At 41.5% G+C, this 12950-nt stretch overlaps 1 protein-coding gene across 1 annotated transcript; it reads right to left on the bottom strand.

Moving 5' to 3' along the window:
• Window positions 1-1626: 1626 nt before the first annotated feature.
• LOC123093740 (uncharacterized) lies at window positions 1627-5252 on the bottom strand. Its single transcript, XM_044515804.1, has 4 exons — window positions 4534-5252; window positions 3471-3585; window positions 2566-2761; window positions 1627-2437 (listed from the first exon to the last, which is right to left on the bottom strand). The coding sequence occupies exons 1-4, from the start codon at window positions 4914-4916 to the stop codon at window positions 2280-2282; spliced, it is 852 nt and encodes a 283-aa protein (XP_044371739.1). The 5' UTR covers window positions 4917-5252; the 3' UTR covers window positions 1627-2279.
• Between the last annotated feature and the right edge of the window lie 7698 nt (window positions 5253-12950).

The raw sequence follows: 12950 nt of genomic DNA, 5'->3' as shown, positions 1-12950 counted from the left end.
GATCTTGTGCGTGCAGGAGTGGATCTTGCAATTGAAGACGTCTCTCCGATGCAGAGGAGCAGCGGCGATGCGGTGGAAACTACAGGGTGAGTGAGAGATTGGAGAAGGAGGGGATGGTCATGAAGTGAGTAAGTGGATTAACATCGCCTAGTCAAGTAACTTGGGCTGGCCCATTATTTTGAATTTGTCATTTGTCTCTTGTAAGCCCACAACACGGTTTAAATATGTATTGGGAGTTTGGGACAATTAAATCAGATAAATGAAAGAAATTATAGCGCTTATAACGGTTTATAAAATGAAGTAACAAAGTGCATATCCAAGTTTAGTACATTTTAGAATGTGGTTGTTTGTTGTTATTCATTGTTAGGCTTGGCATTTGAATCTTTGTTAGATCGGAAGTGCCTTTGATAGCATGGAATATTTGTATAACGCACTGTGGAGGCATGGTCTTTCTCAGGATAACTAACAAGGATGATCGGCAAGTGTTTGTTTGCCAAAGTTATGGCGGTTTGAAAAAAAGTTGTTGGTGCATTGCTGTCGATCTCAAGATGTCTATGTGTTTATATTTTGCATAATCACTCTGAGGGTCATGATTTATAGTTTCTCTAAAATTTGCTCTTGAAGAATCATGTATCTATGTTAGATCCGGTGAGAAAAGGCGGCTTCCAAGCAGAGGATGCGGGAGTGTTGGCCACATTTGGTTTTCAACTTGGGTGTCTAAATATTCTCACAATACTTGGCTCCCTCTCGCCCCTTGCGCCATTGGCGCAACGAGTCATCTAGTTGTTTTAAAGGATCAAACCAAACCCGTGGAGGCGCCGCTGTCGCCTCATACTGCGCCATGTGGCTCCAGAAAGGCACCATCGCGTCCATGGGCAACATCAAGTGAGCCGAGCGACAATCATCTCCTCGTATAACGTGAGAAGTGGAGGAGGTGATGAGGGAAGGAAAGGCATAGTGCAAGTGTCATGGTGGCGGAGGGGCGCCATGGGAAGGGAGAAGATAGAATAAAGTGCAAGGAAAGGGAAGTGCATCACGAAGTGAACGATGCCACCCCCTCCGTGTTCCTCTCTTATATAGGGATGCTCGCAATGGCCTGGTGGTTAATGACAATGCTTTTTGAAGATGTCCTTGAGTTTATTCGAGACTTGAGCAAAATTCAGATCGAAGAAGAATATGGTCCCTGGGTTCCCTTTACTGAAACTATGTTCCTTTTCATTTTTCTTTCAAATTGGCCGGGTGCTCTTTTATCTTGGAAATTCACATCAGTACACATTTAGTGAATACTACATCACAGTACACACCACGAGCTTTCAGCGGGCATTAATCCAAAATACTGCATTTGTTTCTAAATATAAGACATCTTGTTTGTTCAAAGAAGTATTATATTTAAAAACAAAGGTGTACAGATCCATGGTGAATTTAATTAATTAACAATGGGGCTCACTGTCACCCGTTGCTGCAAGGTCCAGTATGGACCTCCATGAGACTCCACTACTGATTCCTTTTTTTTGAAAGGGAGGTTAAAATTCTCAGGCCTCTACATCAATTAATGCATACGATCATCTTCATTTATTACTCAACAAGGTCTAACAAAAACATATATCAAGCCATCCGAAGCCATCACTCATACTTACAAAACTTGATAATGTCAAGTGCTCTCACTCTCATATCTAAATCCGGTGTCGTTGTTGATCCATCCAAATAATGTATCGAAATGAATAGCCGATGCATCAGACCTAAAGCGTACACCACATATACACGTTTTAAAAGCTGTCAGTATCATCAGACCGTTGACTCATCTTTAGGAGAGAGATCTCCATCATCCTTGTCAGTCCGTCCATCCATCGACACCATCACGGCGCCCAACGGCGCCACCGCCCTGCGCTCGTCCATCCAGAGACGAAGATTTTAAAGGATCTGTCGTGCGTAGCACCCGCCGGACAGGCATGACTTGACATCTCCACCGAAACTCAGTGCAAGACGAAGCCGCTCCACCTCCTGCCTCTGTCTTTCAGCACTGCTCCACAAACGATGCTCCCAAGAGAGAAACAACATCGCAGTACCGCCATCGTCCGATGTGGAAGACTAGATCCTAGGGTTTCCCCTGAAGCAGCACGAGTGGGTCGACAGAAGTTACACGACGATGCATTCATCAAGGTAGCGGCGGAGAACGTCGCCATCGACTGCCATCGGCTCGGTTTTCACCGGCAACTCTGTCTTCCACCGCTGATAAATGAAACAACATTCTAAACTATATAGATAAACGAAACAACATTCTAAACTATATAGTTCCTCCTCCGATGGTCATGGCCTCCTGAGTAAGTCGAGCCATCAACCGGATGTTTCAGGAACTCGCTGCAGCCGTAGCATCGTGTGAAGTCAAACCCTTTCCTACAGCCACGTCTAGGATCATGACAGTAGTAATAATAACCACCTGCATAACAAAATAGTAAGAGGCAGTTTAGTGCCAAAATATATAGCAACAAACTGGCGAATAGGGAATAAACACACAGCCAATAAATCATTGATCTGAATAATATTCTGAAGATTCGGCAGGTTTACCTTCACATAATGAATCCAGGGGAACGCAACAGCGTACTTCCAAGATCTCTTTACCACCCTGTCCACAGTCCTCTATCTCCGCGAAAAAGAGTTTCTTCTTATCCTTACGCTTGGCGATGAAATTTAGATGCGTAAAAATACGACTGCTCTCGTAAAAGAGTCTAGAAAGCAATGTCTCACACAACTCAAACTTCACCTGCAATTTGGCACAGAGAGAGGAGAAGAAAATAAAAAAAATCAGGTTTGGAAAATTGTGCAGCTATATATTGAGCATTGTCACAGTAATGTGGTGCACGTAATTGGTGATTGCACTTGCAAACTTGCACAAAACGGGACTTAATAAGATAATCAAACACAACTCTAAGGGAACAAAATATCCAGTACAAAGAAGCACCACTAGAAGAACCAAAACTGGACACAATAAAATGAAATGCCTATTATATACTGCTAGAAATTCGTAACAAACTATGCAATGGAGTTGGCTGCTAATTCTTCTAACTGGATTAACAAGAATTATTATCAGTAGCCACTACAGAATGCTAGAAGTGGAATAGGGAATTTCTGTAATCTTCAAAAGGTTCCCTAAGTTAAAGTGAAACACTCATAAATTACACTTCAAGTATTTTGAAACATGCAGTTTGTGCCGCTCATGGTACTAGCTAGTGATCCTAATTTAATATTTTCAAGACTCGCTTGGTTGGGAGAGTTGATGTACAAATCCAAAATCCAAAACCCAGGTTCAGGTCCTCATGGATGCGAGCTTAGATTTCTATTTATACTATCAAGAAACAAAATCCGGTATTCTTCTAAGACTACATACCGGCACGCAACAGAACACCGACTTGCATACAATTTATAAGCAGAAACCAAATAGCAAATGGAAGATAGGAAAATGGCTGCTATACCTTTCTCCTCTTGTTGAAACTCGCTAAAGCCAGTTCTGATAAATAAGTTTGCTCCTTAGTTATCTCTTGCTTCATTATCTTCGCTGCCATTTCTTCTGCTGTAACATGCTTGCAACTACAATGAAAGAAACATATTATTAGAGCATTAAGCAGACAAATAAGGAATTTCTGATTACAGTACATGAAAATATACACCAGTGGATTAAGATCTCACTTCCTTGCTTAGAGTTTCAGTGACAAAAGGGAATGAAGTTCAAACAAAAGAGATAGAAAAGTAAAAGCAAAATCAGCTGGTGAACAACCTTATTATTTAGCCTTTGCACAAACACTCAACCACTGTGGAACGCTGGTAATTTCTGGAAACTGAAAACATAATCCATTGACTGAAACAAATATTTATCGACCCCCCCCCCCACCCCGCCACCTCCCCACACGCACATGGATAGAAAATGAGAACCCCAGGTACTTCTATTGGTACAATTTACACGCAACCCTCCTGCATGAACTGGAGAGAAAAAATGAGCTCCAGTCACCACCCCTCTTGAGCTCATGTTAAGTTGCTGCAGAGCTTTCATATTAAGCTGAACAATTTTGACAATAAGCCGCATTGTTCAATTCAACCAGGTCGCACTAATTGACTAGCGAGGAAGCTTCAAATATCGCTCACCGTCTGTAGCATCTAACTGCCATTAGCGGTACAGGAGAGCAGGAGGAATTAGCTTCAACATATTGAGGAGTTCGAGCCAATCGCAAGACAATGGCTCCTTAGTACAAGGTCAAGCAACAAAAGAGTGTGTGCATTTGGTCAAAGCCGCTGATAGGGGAAGACTACAACTTGCAGATCTATGGTAAGTCAAATCCAATGCTTGTAAAGAATCAATTTTGCCGAAAGGAAAATTCCGGGATACTACTATATATCAACCCATTAAGTTCTAACAAATCATGATCATAAAAGTGAAGAGGAAACTGAGCAGAAGATAAGTGCTGGGTAAAGTTTGACATGGACGAAAAACAAACAAGTATGCATGAATAATTAATTTCTGGAGTGGCAGGGAGATGCTACCGTATTTCCTCAACTTGGGCGGAGTTGTCCATCATGTACTTGCCATTCTCATCCATGTAAAGGCTGCCGTGTTTATGGATGTAATTCCTCATAACGACGTTGGCCCGAGCAGCTGCCTTGTAGAACCGTGTGCCTGCGTCGTCGCCCTCCTTCTCCTCCAGCGCGGCTATCTCCTTCGGCGAGATCGGGTCCCCAATGTCCTTGGCGGTGGCCACCAGAGTGCGGTACTTTCCGTACGGATTATCCTCCGGCCGGATGACGACGGCGGATGGCCACGGACGGTTGAGCACGGCGCGCACTGGAGACGGGGCGTCGCTAAAGGGAACAGGCTGCTTGTCCTTCTCCTCCACAACCAAGGATGGTCGATCTTCCGCACTATCCATGTCGTCGTCGGAAGCGTCAGACAAGCCGGCGAAGGGTTCAAGAAAATCGGCGGCGGATGAAGGCGGAGGTGGAGAATAAATCCATGGTTGAGGGCGGTGGAGGACGATGGGTTGATGCTGGCTCCGACTGCGTTACCATTGTTCCGCCCAGCAGTCGGAGTCGGGATCCGATCAAGGGCTGGTTCGCCTCCTCTGGAATTGGGGAATTCGGAGACGGCGGTATGGAGGTTGATGCCGATGCGGCTGCGTTGGGGGGTAAGCAACCAAGCCGAATTTCTTGTGTCGCTTTGGGCACTAAAAGATCTGCCGTCTTGCGAGCTGTCGGATCTGACAAATTAAGCGACTGAATGTCACCTTTTATCATTGCAACATAGGTTATGTTACATAATTTTTTTGCAAAATATTTCTTTTGCATTGTTTTATTTTTTTTGCAACAGAGGTCATGTTGCAATTTAGGTTTTTTGGAACGAAGGTCTCACTGCAAATTTAACTTTTCTGAAATGGAGGTCTTGTTGCAGTTTTTGTGCAACAAAGACATTGTTGCGGAAATTCATCATAGTGAACAGTGAGCATCGAGCAGCAGCCACGTTGACCGAAAGAGAGAAAAGACCGCTCCGTTAGGACACGTGTCGTACAAATGAGCCGGCAGATGCTCGCGTGCAATCCTTTTTCTTATTCTTTTTCTTCTGTTCTTGAGAAGAGAGACTGCTGATGTTGCTGGCGTAGGTTCCTATGTTGTACCAACTTTTTTCCTCCTCCTTCCATTTCTTTTTTTCTTCTAAAAAATCATTTTAATCCTTTTTACCTTTTGATCTGTTCCTGGATTTATTTCCTCTCAGATTTTTCTTTTTCTTTTTTCCTTTTTGTTAAATTACAAATTTTCTATAATAACATGGACATTTTAATTAAGAAAACCTTTTTTGTAAACTACGTGAACACTTCTTAAAATTGCCCATTTTTTCTCTAAATAAGTGAACACATTTATTAATTATATAAAAATAATTTTTAATGTGTGAATACTATTTAAAAATGGAATGGACATTTTTCTAAATACATGAATGATTTATTTTAATTACATAAACATTTTTAGAAAATGCATTTCTAAATTTTAAAAATAGATATAAAAAGAGAAAACCATTTGAAAAATCATTTTTTAGAAAATATTGCCAAGTTTTGTGATCAAGGTTAAACAACATGGGGATAAAAAAGGTCATGGGCTGACTCAACCAAACATGTTGTCCAGCTCTAAAGAATGAGAAAACTTGGCAAGATTTATGGGCCTCACATCTGAGGCTTGACCCTTGAAGATGAAGCTGCATTTCATAAAGCTTAACAATGTAAGGATGATCCCCCTTACAATGGCTCCATAAAGTCCTCCCAAACAACATGAAAGATCTGTAAATAGCTCCTTAGGATCAGAAGCGATAATGGTGTTATGTAGTGCTAAGTCCACTGCCAGTGCAAGGGCCTCGAGACACCCAATTTCTTCAAGGGAAGTTGTGTCTGTCACACTTGATAAAACCATCGAAGAAGACCCCAAGAACATGCCTTCTGAATTTCTGCACTCTGCCACGCAACGCCTGCCTGTTCATACCTCACTATACCCTAATCCACTTTGATCTTCACATATCCCTCTGAGAGGGTCCCTGATGTGAAAAGGAGCTGCTCTAGGTTATCTTCTTGACATTGCTTGCTTTTTCTGAATATTACCAAGTTCCTCGAGCTCGCTAATAAATATGCTGATCAAGAGATCGATAGGTAAGGGCTTTGGGAAATCTCCTCATCAACTAAGGGTGGTCCTGGATAGAAATCCGACATCAACACTAACAAAAAAACAGGTATAAGAAGAAAAAACAAAGGAAATTCCACCACCACCATTGATGTTTGCACCCCCGAGGACCATCGCACTTCATCAAGCGCATTCTTGGAGCGTCAGAGGAAGATGGACCGCCCACCGCCATGGAATCGAGGTTGGGCATGGTTCTGAAGAGGCACTCCCGGCACCCGCCCGAATGGGGTTTTCTGAACCCACTTGACCAAGGCCTTAGGAGCTTCTTCAAATGCATCAATTTCCTCTTGAAGCTTGTCCTTGCCTGTTTTCTTGTGGTCTTGTGGTGGAAGATCATCTTGAGCTTGTGTCCCTTTGAGAGAAGTAGGATCATACTTCTCTTGTTGAGGAACAAACTTCGTCTTGGGGTATTGATCTTCTTCCCACTCAACTCCATTGGCATTGAACTTTCGTTCAAAACCAACACCTTGATTCTTCCGGTGCCTTCCTTGCTTGCGTACAATTTCCTCGAATTGCTTACTTCCGGCAAGGCTCTTGTAAACACCTTTCTCTATAATTCCCTTCAATAAGATATTTTCTTGCTCAAGTGTAACTTGGCTAAGAGAATCATTAGTGGAATCAAGAGAACTACTAGAAGCAACAATATTGGATTTAGCATGATTATTGTTACTACTAGAGGAAGAATCTTTCTTGTTCTTGTTACTAGACTTGACTTGAGGCATGTAAGTGGATAAGAGTAAACGCTTGTTAATGTAAGAAGAACTTTTCTTACGAAGATCATCATTGATTGCTTTTAAGAACTCATGCTCTTGCTCAAGGTTGAGCTTTTCAAAGTGTAATTTCTCATGAGTCCTTAAAAGTTCTCGATGATCTCCTAAGATAGTTCCATGAGCTAACTTAAGAGTGTTTAGTTCTTTAGTTAGAGACTCAATCTTCTCCTTATCATTGTCATTCATTTTATCTTGATTAGCATGATTAATTGACGTTTCATCGTAGTATTCATCACTAGAGTTGTCAACAAGTAAATCATCATCACCTAACAAGTCATCTTCATCACTATTGAAATCAACATACTCGGGGTGTGATGCCTTTGGGCCTTTAGCCATGAAGCATGTTCCAACTCCTTCATTTGGTGAGTCAAATATGTCGTAGGAGTTGGTTGTCACAAGTGCTAGACCGGCAACACCTTCATCTTGAGTATATTCGGAGTCGGAGTGATAGCTTCTCTCGGAGTGGTTGTCGGAGTCGGAGCCGAATACCCATTCACCAACATGAGCTTGATGTCTTCGTTTTGTGTAGCTCTTTGATGACTTGTCCTTTCTTTCCGAATCCTTGGTTCTCCATGAGGGTCTTCGTTCATAATGATCATCTCTACTCCTTCTTTCTCTGGATGGTGATTCTTCTCTTCTACTTTTTCTCTTGGGAGAATCTTCTCTTCTCTTGTAGGGGGCCGTACACTCATTGGAATAGTGTCTGGGCCTTCCACAATTGTAGCAGTTTCGCTCTCGACTAGAAGATCTTTTGTCATTGTAGAACCTTGACTTGGATCTTCTCTCTTTGCTTCTACTCTTGTAGAACTTGTTGAAGTTCTTCACCATTAAGCTCAATTCTTCATTGAAGGTTTGTTTCTCACTCGATGATGTGGGGGCTTCACATGAGGCTTTGTAAGCACCACTTGATTTGTTGTGAAGTTCCTATTTATCCTTGAGTGACATCTCATGAGCAACAATTTTTCCGATGACTTCCGTTGGCTTGAGATCTTTGTAATTTGGCATCATTTGGATCAATGTGCACACGGTATCATATTTTCCATCCAAGGCTCTTAGGATCTTCTTGATGATGAATCTATCGGTCATCTCTTCACTCCCTAAGCCGGCAATCTCATTTGTGATAAGAGCAAGCCTAGAGTACATTTCAGCGACACCTTCACCATTCTTCATTTTGAACTTGTCAAGTTGACTTTGAAGCACATCCAATTTGGATTCCTTGACGGAGTCGGTACCTTCGTGCATACCAATCAAAGTATCCCAAATTTCCTTTGCATTCTCAAGACGGCTGATTTTGTTGAATTCTTCGGGGCATAATCCGTTCAAGAGGATATCACAAGCTTGAGCGTTGTATTGCAGCATCTTCAACTCTTCTACGGTGGCTTCACGGTTCGGTTCTTTCCCAACAAAGAATTCACCTTGCAAGCCAATACACACAATAGCCCAAACGGCAGGGTTATGTCCAAGAATATGCATTTTCATGTTATGCTTCCAATTAGCAAAATTAGTGCCATCAAAGTAAGGACCTCTACGGTGATAATTTCCCTCGCTAGACGCCATACTCTCCAAGGTTGTGAAACCAAAGCTATGATCACCAAAAGCTATGGAAATCAAAGCAAATGGAGACCAAAGCTCTGATACCACTTGTAGGATCGAAAGTATGTCTAGAGGGGGGGGTGATTAGACTACTTGACCAAATAAAAATCTAGCCTTTTCCCAATTTTAGTTCTTGGCATATTTTAGCTATCTTAGCACAAGTCAAGAAATCTCCACACAATTCAAGCAAGCATGCAAAAGAGTATATGAGCAGCGGAAAGTAAAGCATGCAACTTGCAAGGATGTAAAGGGAAGGGTTTGGAGAATTCAAACGCAATAGGAGACATAGATGTTTTTGTCGTGGTTCCGATAGGTGGTGCTATCGTACGTCCACGTTGATGGAGACTTCAACCCACGGAGGGTAACGGTTGCGCGAGTCCACGGAGGGCTCCTCCCACGAAGGTCCACGAAGAAGCAACCTTGTCTATTCCATCACGGCCGTCGCCCACGAAGGACTTGCCTCACTAGCGATAGATCTTCACAAAGTAGGCGATCTCCTTGCCCTTACAAACTCCTTGGTTCAACTCCACAATCTTGTCGGAGGCTCCCAAGTGACACCTAGCCAATCTAGGAGACACCACTCTCCAAGGAGTAACAAATGGTGTGTTGATGATGAACTCCTTGCTCTTGTGCTTCAAATGATAGTCTCCCCAACACTCAACTCTCTCTCACAGGATTTGGATTTGGTGGAAAGAAGATTTGAGTGGAAAGCAACTTGGGGAAGGCTAGAGATCAAGATTCATATGATTGGAATGGAATATCTTGACCTCAACACAAGTGTAGGTGGTTCTCTCTCAGAAAATGTGTATTGGAGGTGTAGGTATGTTCTGATGGCTCTCTCCACGAATGAAGAGTGGGTGGAGGGGTATATATAGCCTCCACACAAAATCTAACCATTACACACAATTTGCCAAACTCGGTGGGACCGAATGGTTAAACTCGGTCGGACCGATTCAGCAAACCTAGTGACCATTAGGATTTTCGGTGGGACTAAGATGCAACTCGGTAGGAGCGATATGGTTAGGGTTAGGGCATAACATAATCTCGGTGTGACCGATTACACAAACTCGGTGGGACCAATTTTGGTAATAAGCTAACCAGAGAGTTGGTTAGGTAAACTCGGTGGGACTGATTCGCTCATCTCGGTGAGACCAAAATGTTACAAAAGGGTAACAGAGAGTTTAGATTGCAATCTCGGTGGGGCCGATCGCTCATCTCGGTAAGACCGAAACGTTACGAAGGGAAACAGAGAGATTACAATCCCATCTCGGTGAGACCGATTTGCCTAGGGTTTGTGGCAGTGGCTATGACATTCAAAACTCGGTGGCACCGGATAGAAAGAATCGTGGGGCCGAGTTTGACTTTTGGTTTAGGTCATATGTGGGTGTGGGAAGGTAGTTGAGGGTTTTGGAGCATATCACTAAGCATTTTGAGCAAGCAAGCCATTAAGCAACACCTCATCCCTCCTTGATAGTATTGGCTTTTCCTATAGACTCAATGTGATCTTGGATCACTAAAATATAAAATGTAGAGTCTTGAGCTTCAAGCTTGAGCCAAACTTTTTGTCCTTAGAATTTTGAGGGATCCATTTTCCTCATCCATGCCATGCCATTCATTGAGCTTTTCCTGAAATATTAATCTTGGAATAATGTTAGCTCAATGAGCTATATGTTGTTAGGAATTACCAAAACCACCCAGGGATAGTTGCACTTTCATTTTCCATTGCTGCAAGTTTCCGTTCTTCCACGATCCCATTTGGAGGCCTTTTCCGGTACTCTGCCGGAGGGGGAATCGATCACGGAGGGCTTATACATCAACCTTGCTGCCCTTTCGATCATGTATGAGTAGTTTACCACAAACCTACGTGTCCATAGCTAGTAGCTATATGGCTCTTCTCTCTCTTTGATCTTCAATACAATGTTCTCCTCGATGTTCTTCGAGATCTATTCGATGTAATCCTTTTTTGCGATGTGTTTGTTGGGACCCAATGAATTGTGGGTTTATGATCAGACTATTGATGAATATTAATTGAGTCTTCTTTGAATTCTTTTATGCATGATTATTATAGCTTTGTATTTATCTTTGATCTATCTGTTTGGTTTGGCCAACTAGTTTGATTTATCTTGCAATGGGAGAGCTGCTTTGTAATGAGTTCAATCTTGTGGTGCTCTATATCCTAGTGATAGAAGGGTACAAGACACGTATTTGTATTGTTGCCATTGGGAAAATGAAGGGGTTTATTCATATTGGTTGGATTTACTTTGTCTACATCATGTCATCTTACTTAAGGTGTTACTCCGTTTCTCACGAACTTAATACTCTAGATGTATGCTGGATAGCGGTCGACGGGTGGAGTAATAATAGTAGATGCAAGACAGGAGTCGGTCTACTTGTTTCAGACGTGATGCCTATATACATGATCATTACCTTGAATATCGTCATAACTATGTGTTTTTCTATCAATTGCCCAATAGTAATTTGTTTACCCACCGCATGCTCTTTGTTCGAGAAAGAAGCCTCTAGTGAAACCTATGGCCACTAGGTCTACTTTTATAATATATAAAATCCAAAAATACATTGCTGCAATTTATTTACCGTTATTTTTTGTGTTTTATTTATCTATCTACCACTATCACATTTGATCCTTGCACATAACCATCAAGGGGATTGACAACCCCTTGACTACGATGGGTGCAAGTATTTGCTTTTTTGTGTGTAGGTGCTGCTAACGAGGTTTCACGTGGTTCTCCTACTGGATTGATGACCTTGGTTCTTAGCTGAGGAAACTAGTTATCTCTACTGTACTGCATCATTCTCTCCTCTTCAAAAAATGCAAAAGTAGCTCACAAGTAGCAGTAACTATTCTTCCAGGTTCAATTTTTTTTGAATTTCGATATTTTGAGTTTTTATTTCTTTTATTATTCCAGTTTTCCCCTGGTATTTTCATGGGAAAGCCCATAGAAACCTATTAATATGGGTTCTAATTTCAAAGATGTCCGATACGAGAAATCCAACCATGAAAACAATTCGAGATTTGGACGTCTAGTTCAAGAGATAGTCCATTTTAAAAAGATAAATCTACAAAAAATACACCTAGGTTCCAACAAGTGGCAGACATGCAATGCGCCATTTGCAACACTAGAGAATGTGAGTGAATGCAAGAAGTACTTCTTAATTAGTGATTTTGGAAATTTTGGCTATTTCTCGCCCTATTGCAAGACAGATCGCCTTATTGGCCGGCCCAATTCAGATTCCAAGAGCTCTTTCCTGAGCATGTTTTTTTTCTTGTGTGTTTCAGCGTTGGTTTTTATTGTTTTTCTTACATTTGTTCATGTTTCTTTTAGCAGTTTTCTAGGTTTTTCATTTTTCATTTTTTTCATTTTTCTTACTTGGTATGGTGTAAATACCATATTACACTTTGAGGAATATATTAGAGAGAGCATGCTCGATACATAGCATATTTTTGGTTTTAAAATTTGTCCACAAAAAGAGTGTAATTTTATCTCTCCATGCACTTTAAAATACAAAAAATGAAATTTCTCTAATCACATGGTAATCATGACCAATAACATTCTACACATGGTCTCCTTAATTTCTACATGCACTTAGCTTACTAGGTGTTGGGAATTAAAAAGAAGAGGGATGATGGCTTGCATCTTCCTAATCCATTTTTAGTTCACTCCATAATTTGTCATAAAATTTCTATATGTACAATTTTCACCGGACGGAAGAAGTATTAACACAATTCACAACAGTACACACTTAGTGAATATACTACATCAGAGTACGCACCACGAGCTTGCAGCGGACATTAATGTAAAGTACTACATTTTTCTAAATATAAGATGTCTTCTTTGTCAAAGACGTCTTATATTTAGAAAT

The sequence above is a fragment of the Triticum aestivum genome, chromosome 1A (genome assembly GCF_018294505.1).
Source record: "Triticum aestivum cultivar Chinese Spring chromosome 1A, IWGSC CS RefSeq v2.1, whole genome shotgun sequence".
Classification (NCBI taxonomy): Eukaryota; Viridiplantae; Streptophyta; class Magnoliopsida; order Poales; family Poaceae; genus Triticum; species Triticum aestivum.
Note: the sequence above shows the minus strand (reverse complement) of the source record. Positions and strands in the feature narration are given on the sequence as shown.

Coding starts and splice junctions, on each gene's coding strand:
- LOC123093740 (XM_044515804.1), bottom strand. CDS start 4,916: ATGGATAGTGCGGAAGATCGACCATCCTTGGTTGTGGAGGAGAAGGAC. Junction 2,762..3,470: donor GTTTCAACAAGAGGAGAAAG/GTATAGCAGCCA, acceptor GCCAAATTGCAG/GTGAAGTTTGAGTTGTGTGA. Junction 2,438..2,565: donor CCTGGATTCATTATGTGAAG/GTAAACCTGCCG, acceptor TTTGTTATGCAG/GTGGTTATTATTACTACTGT.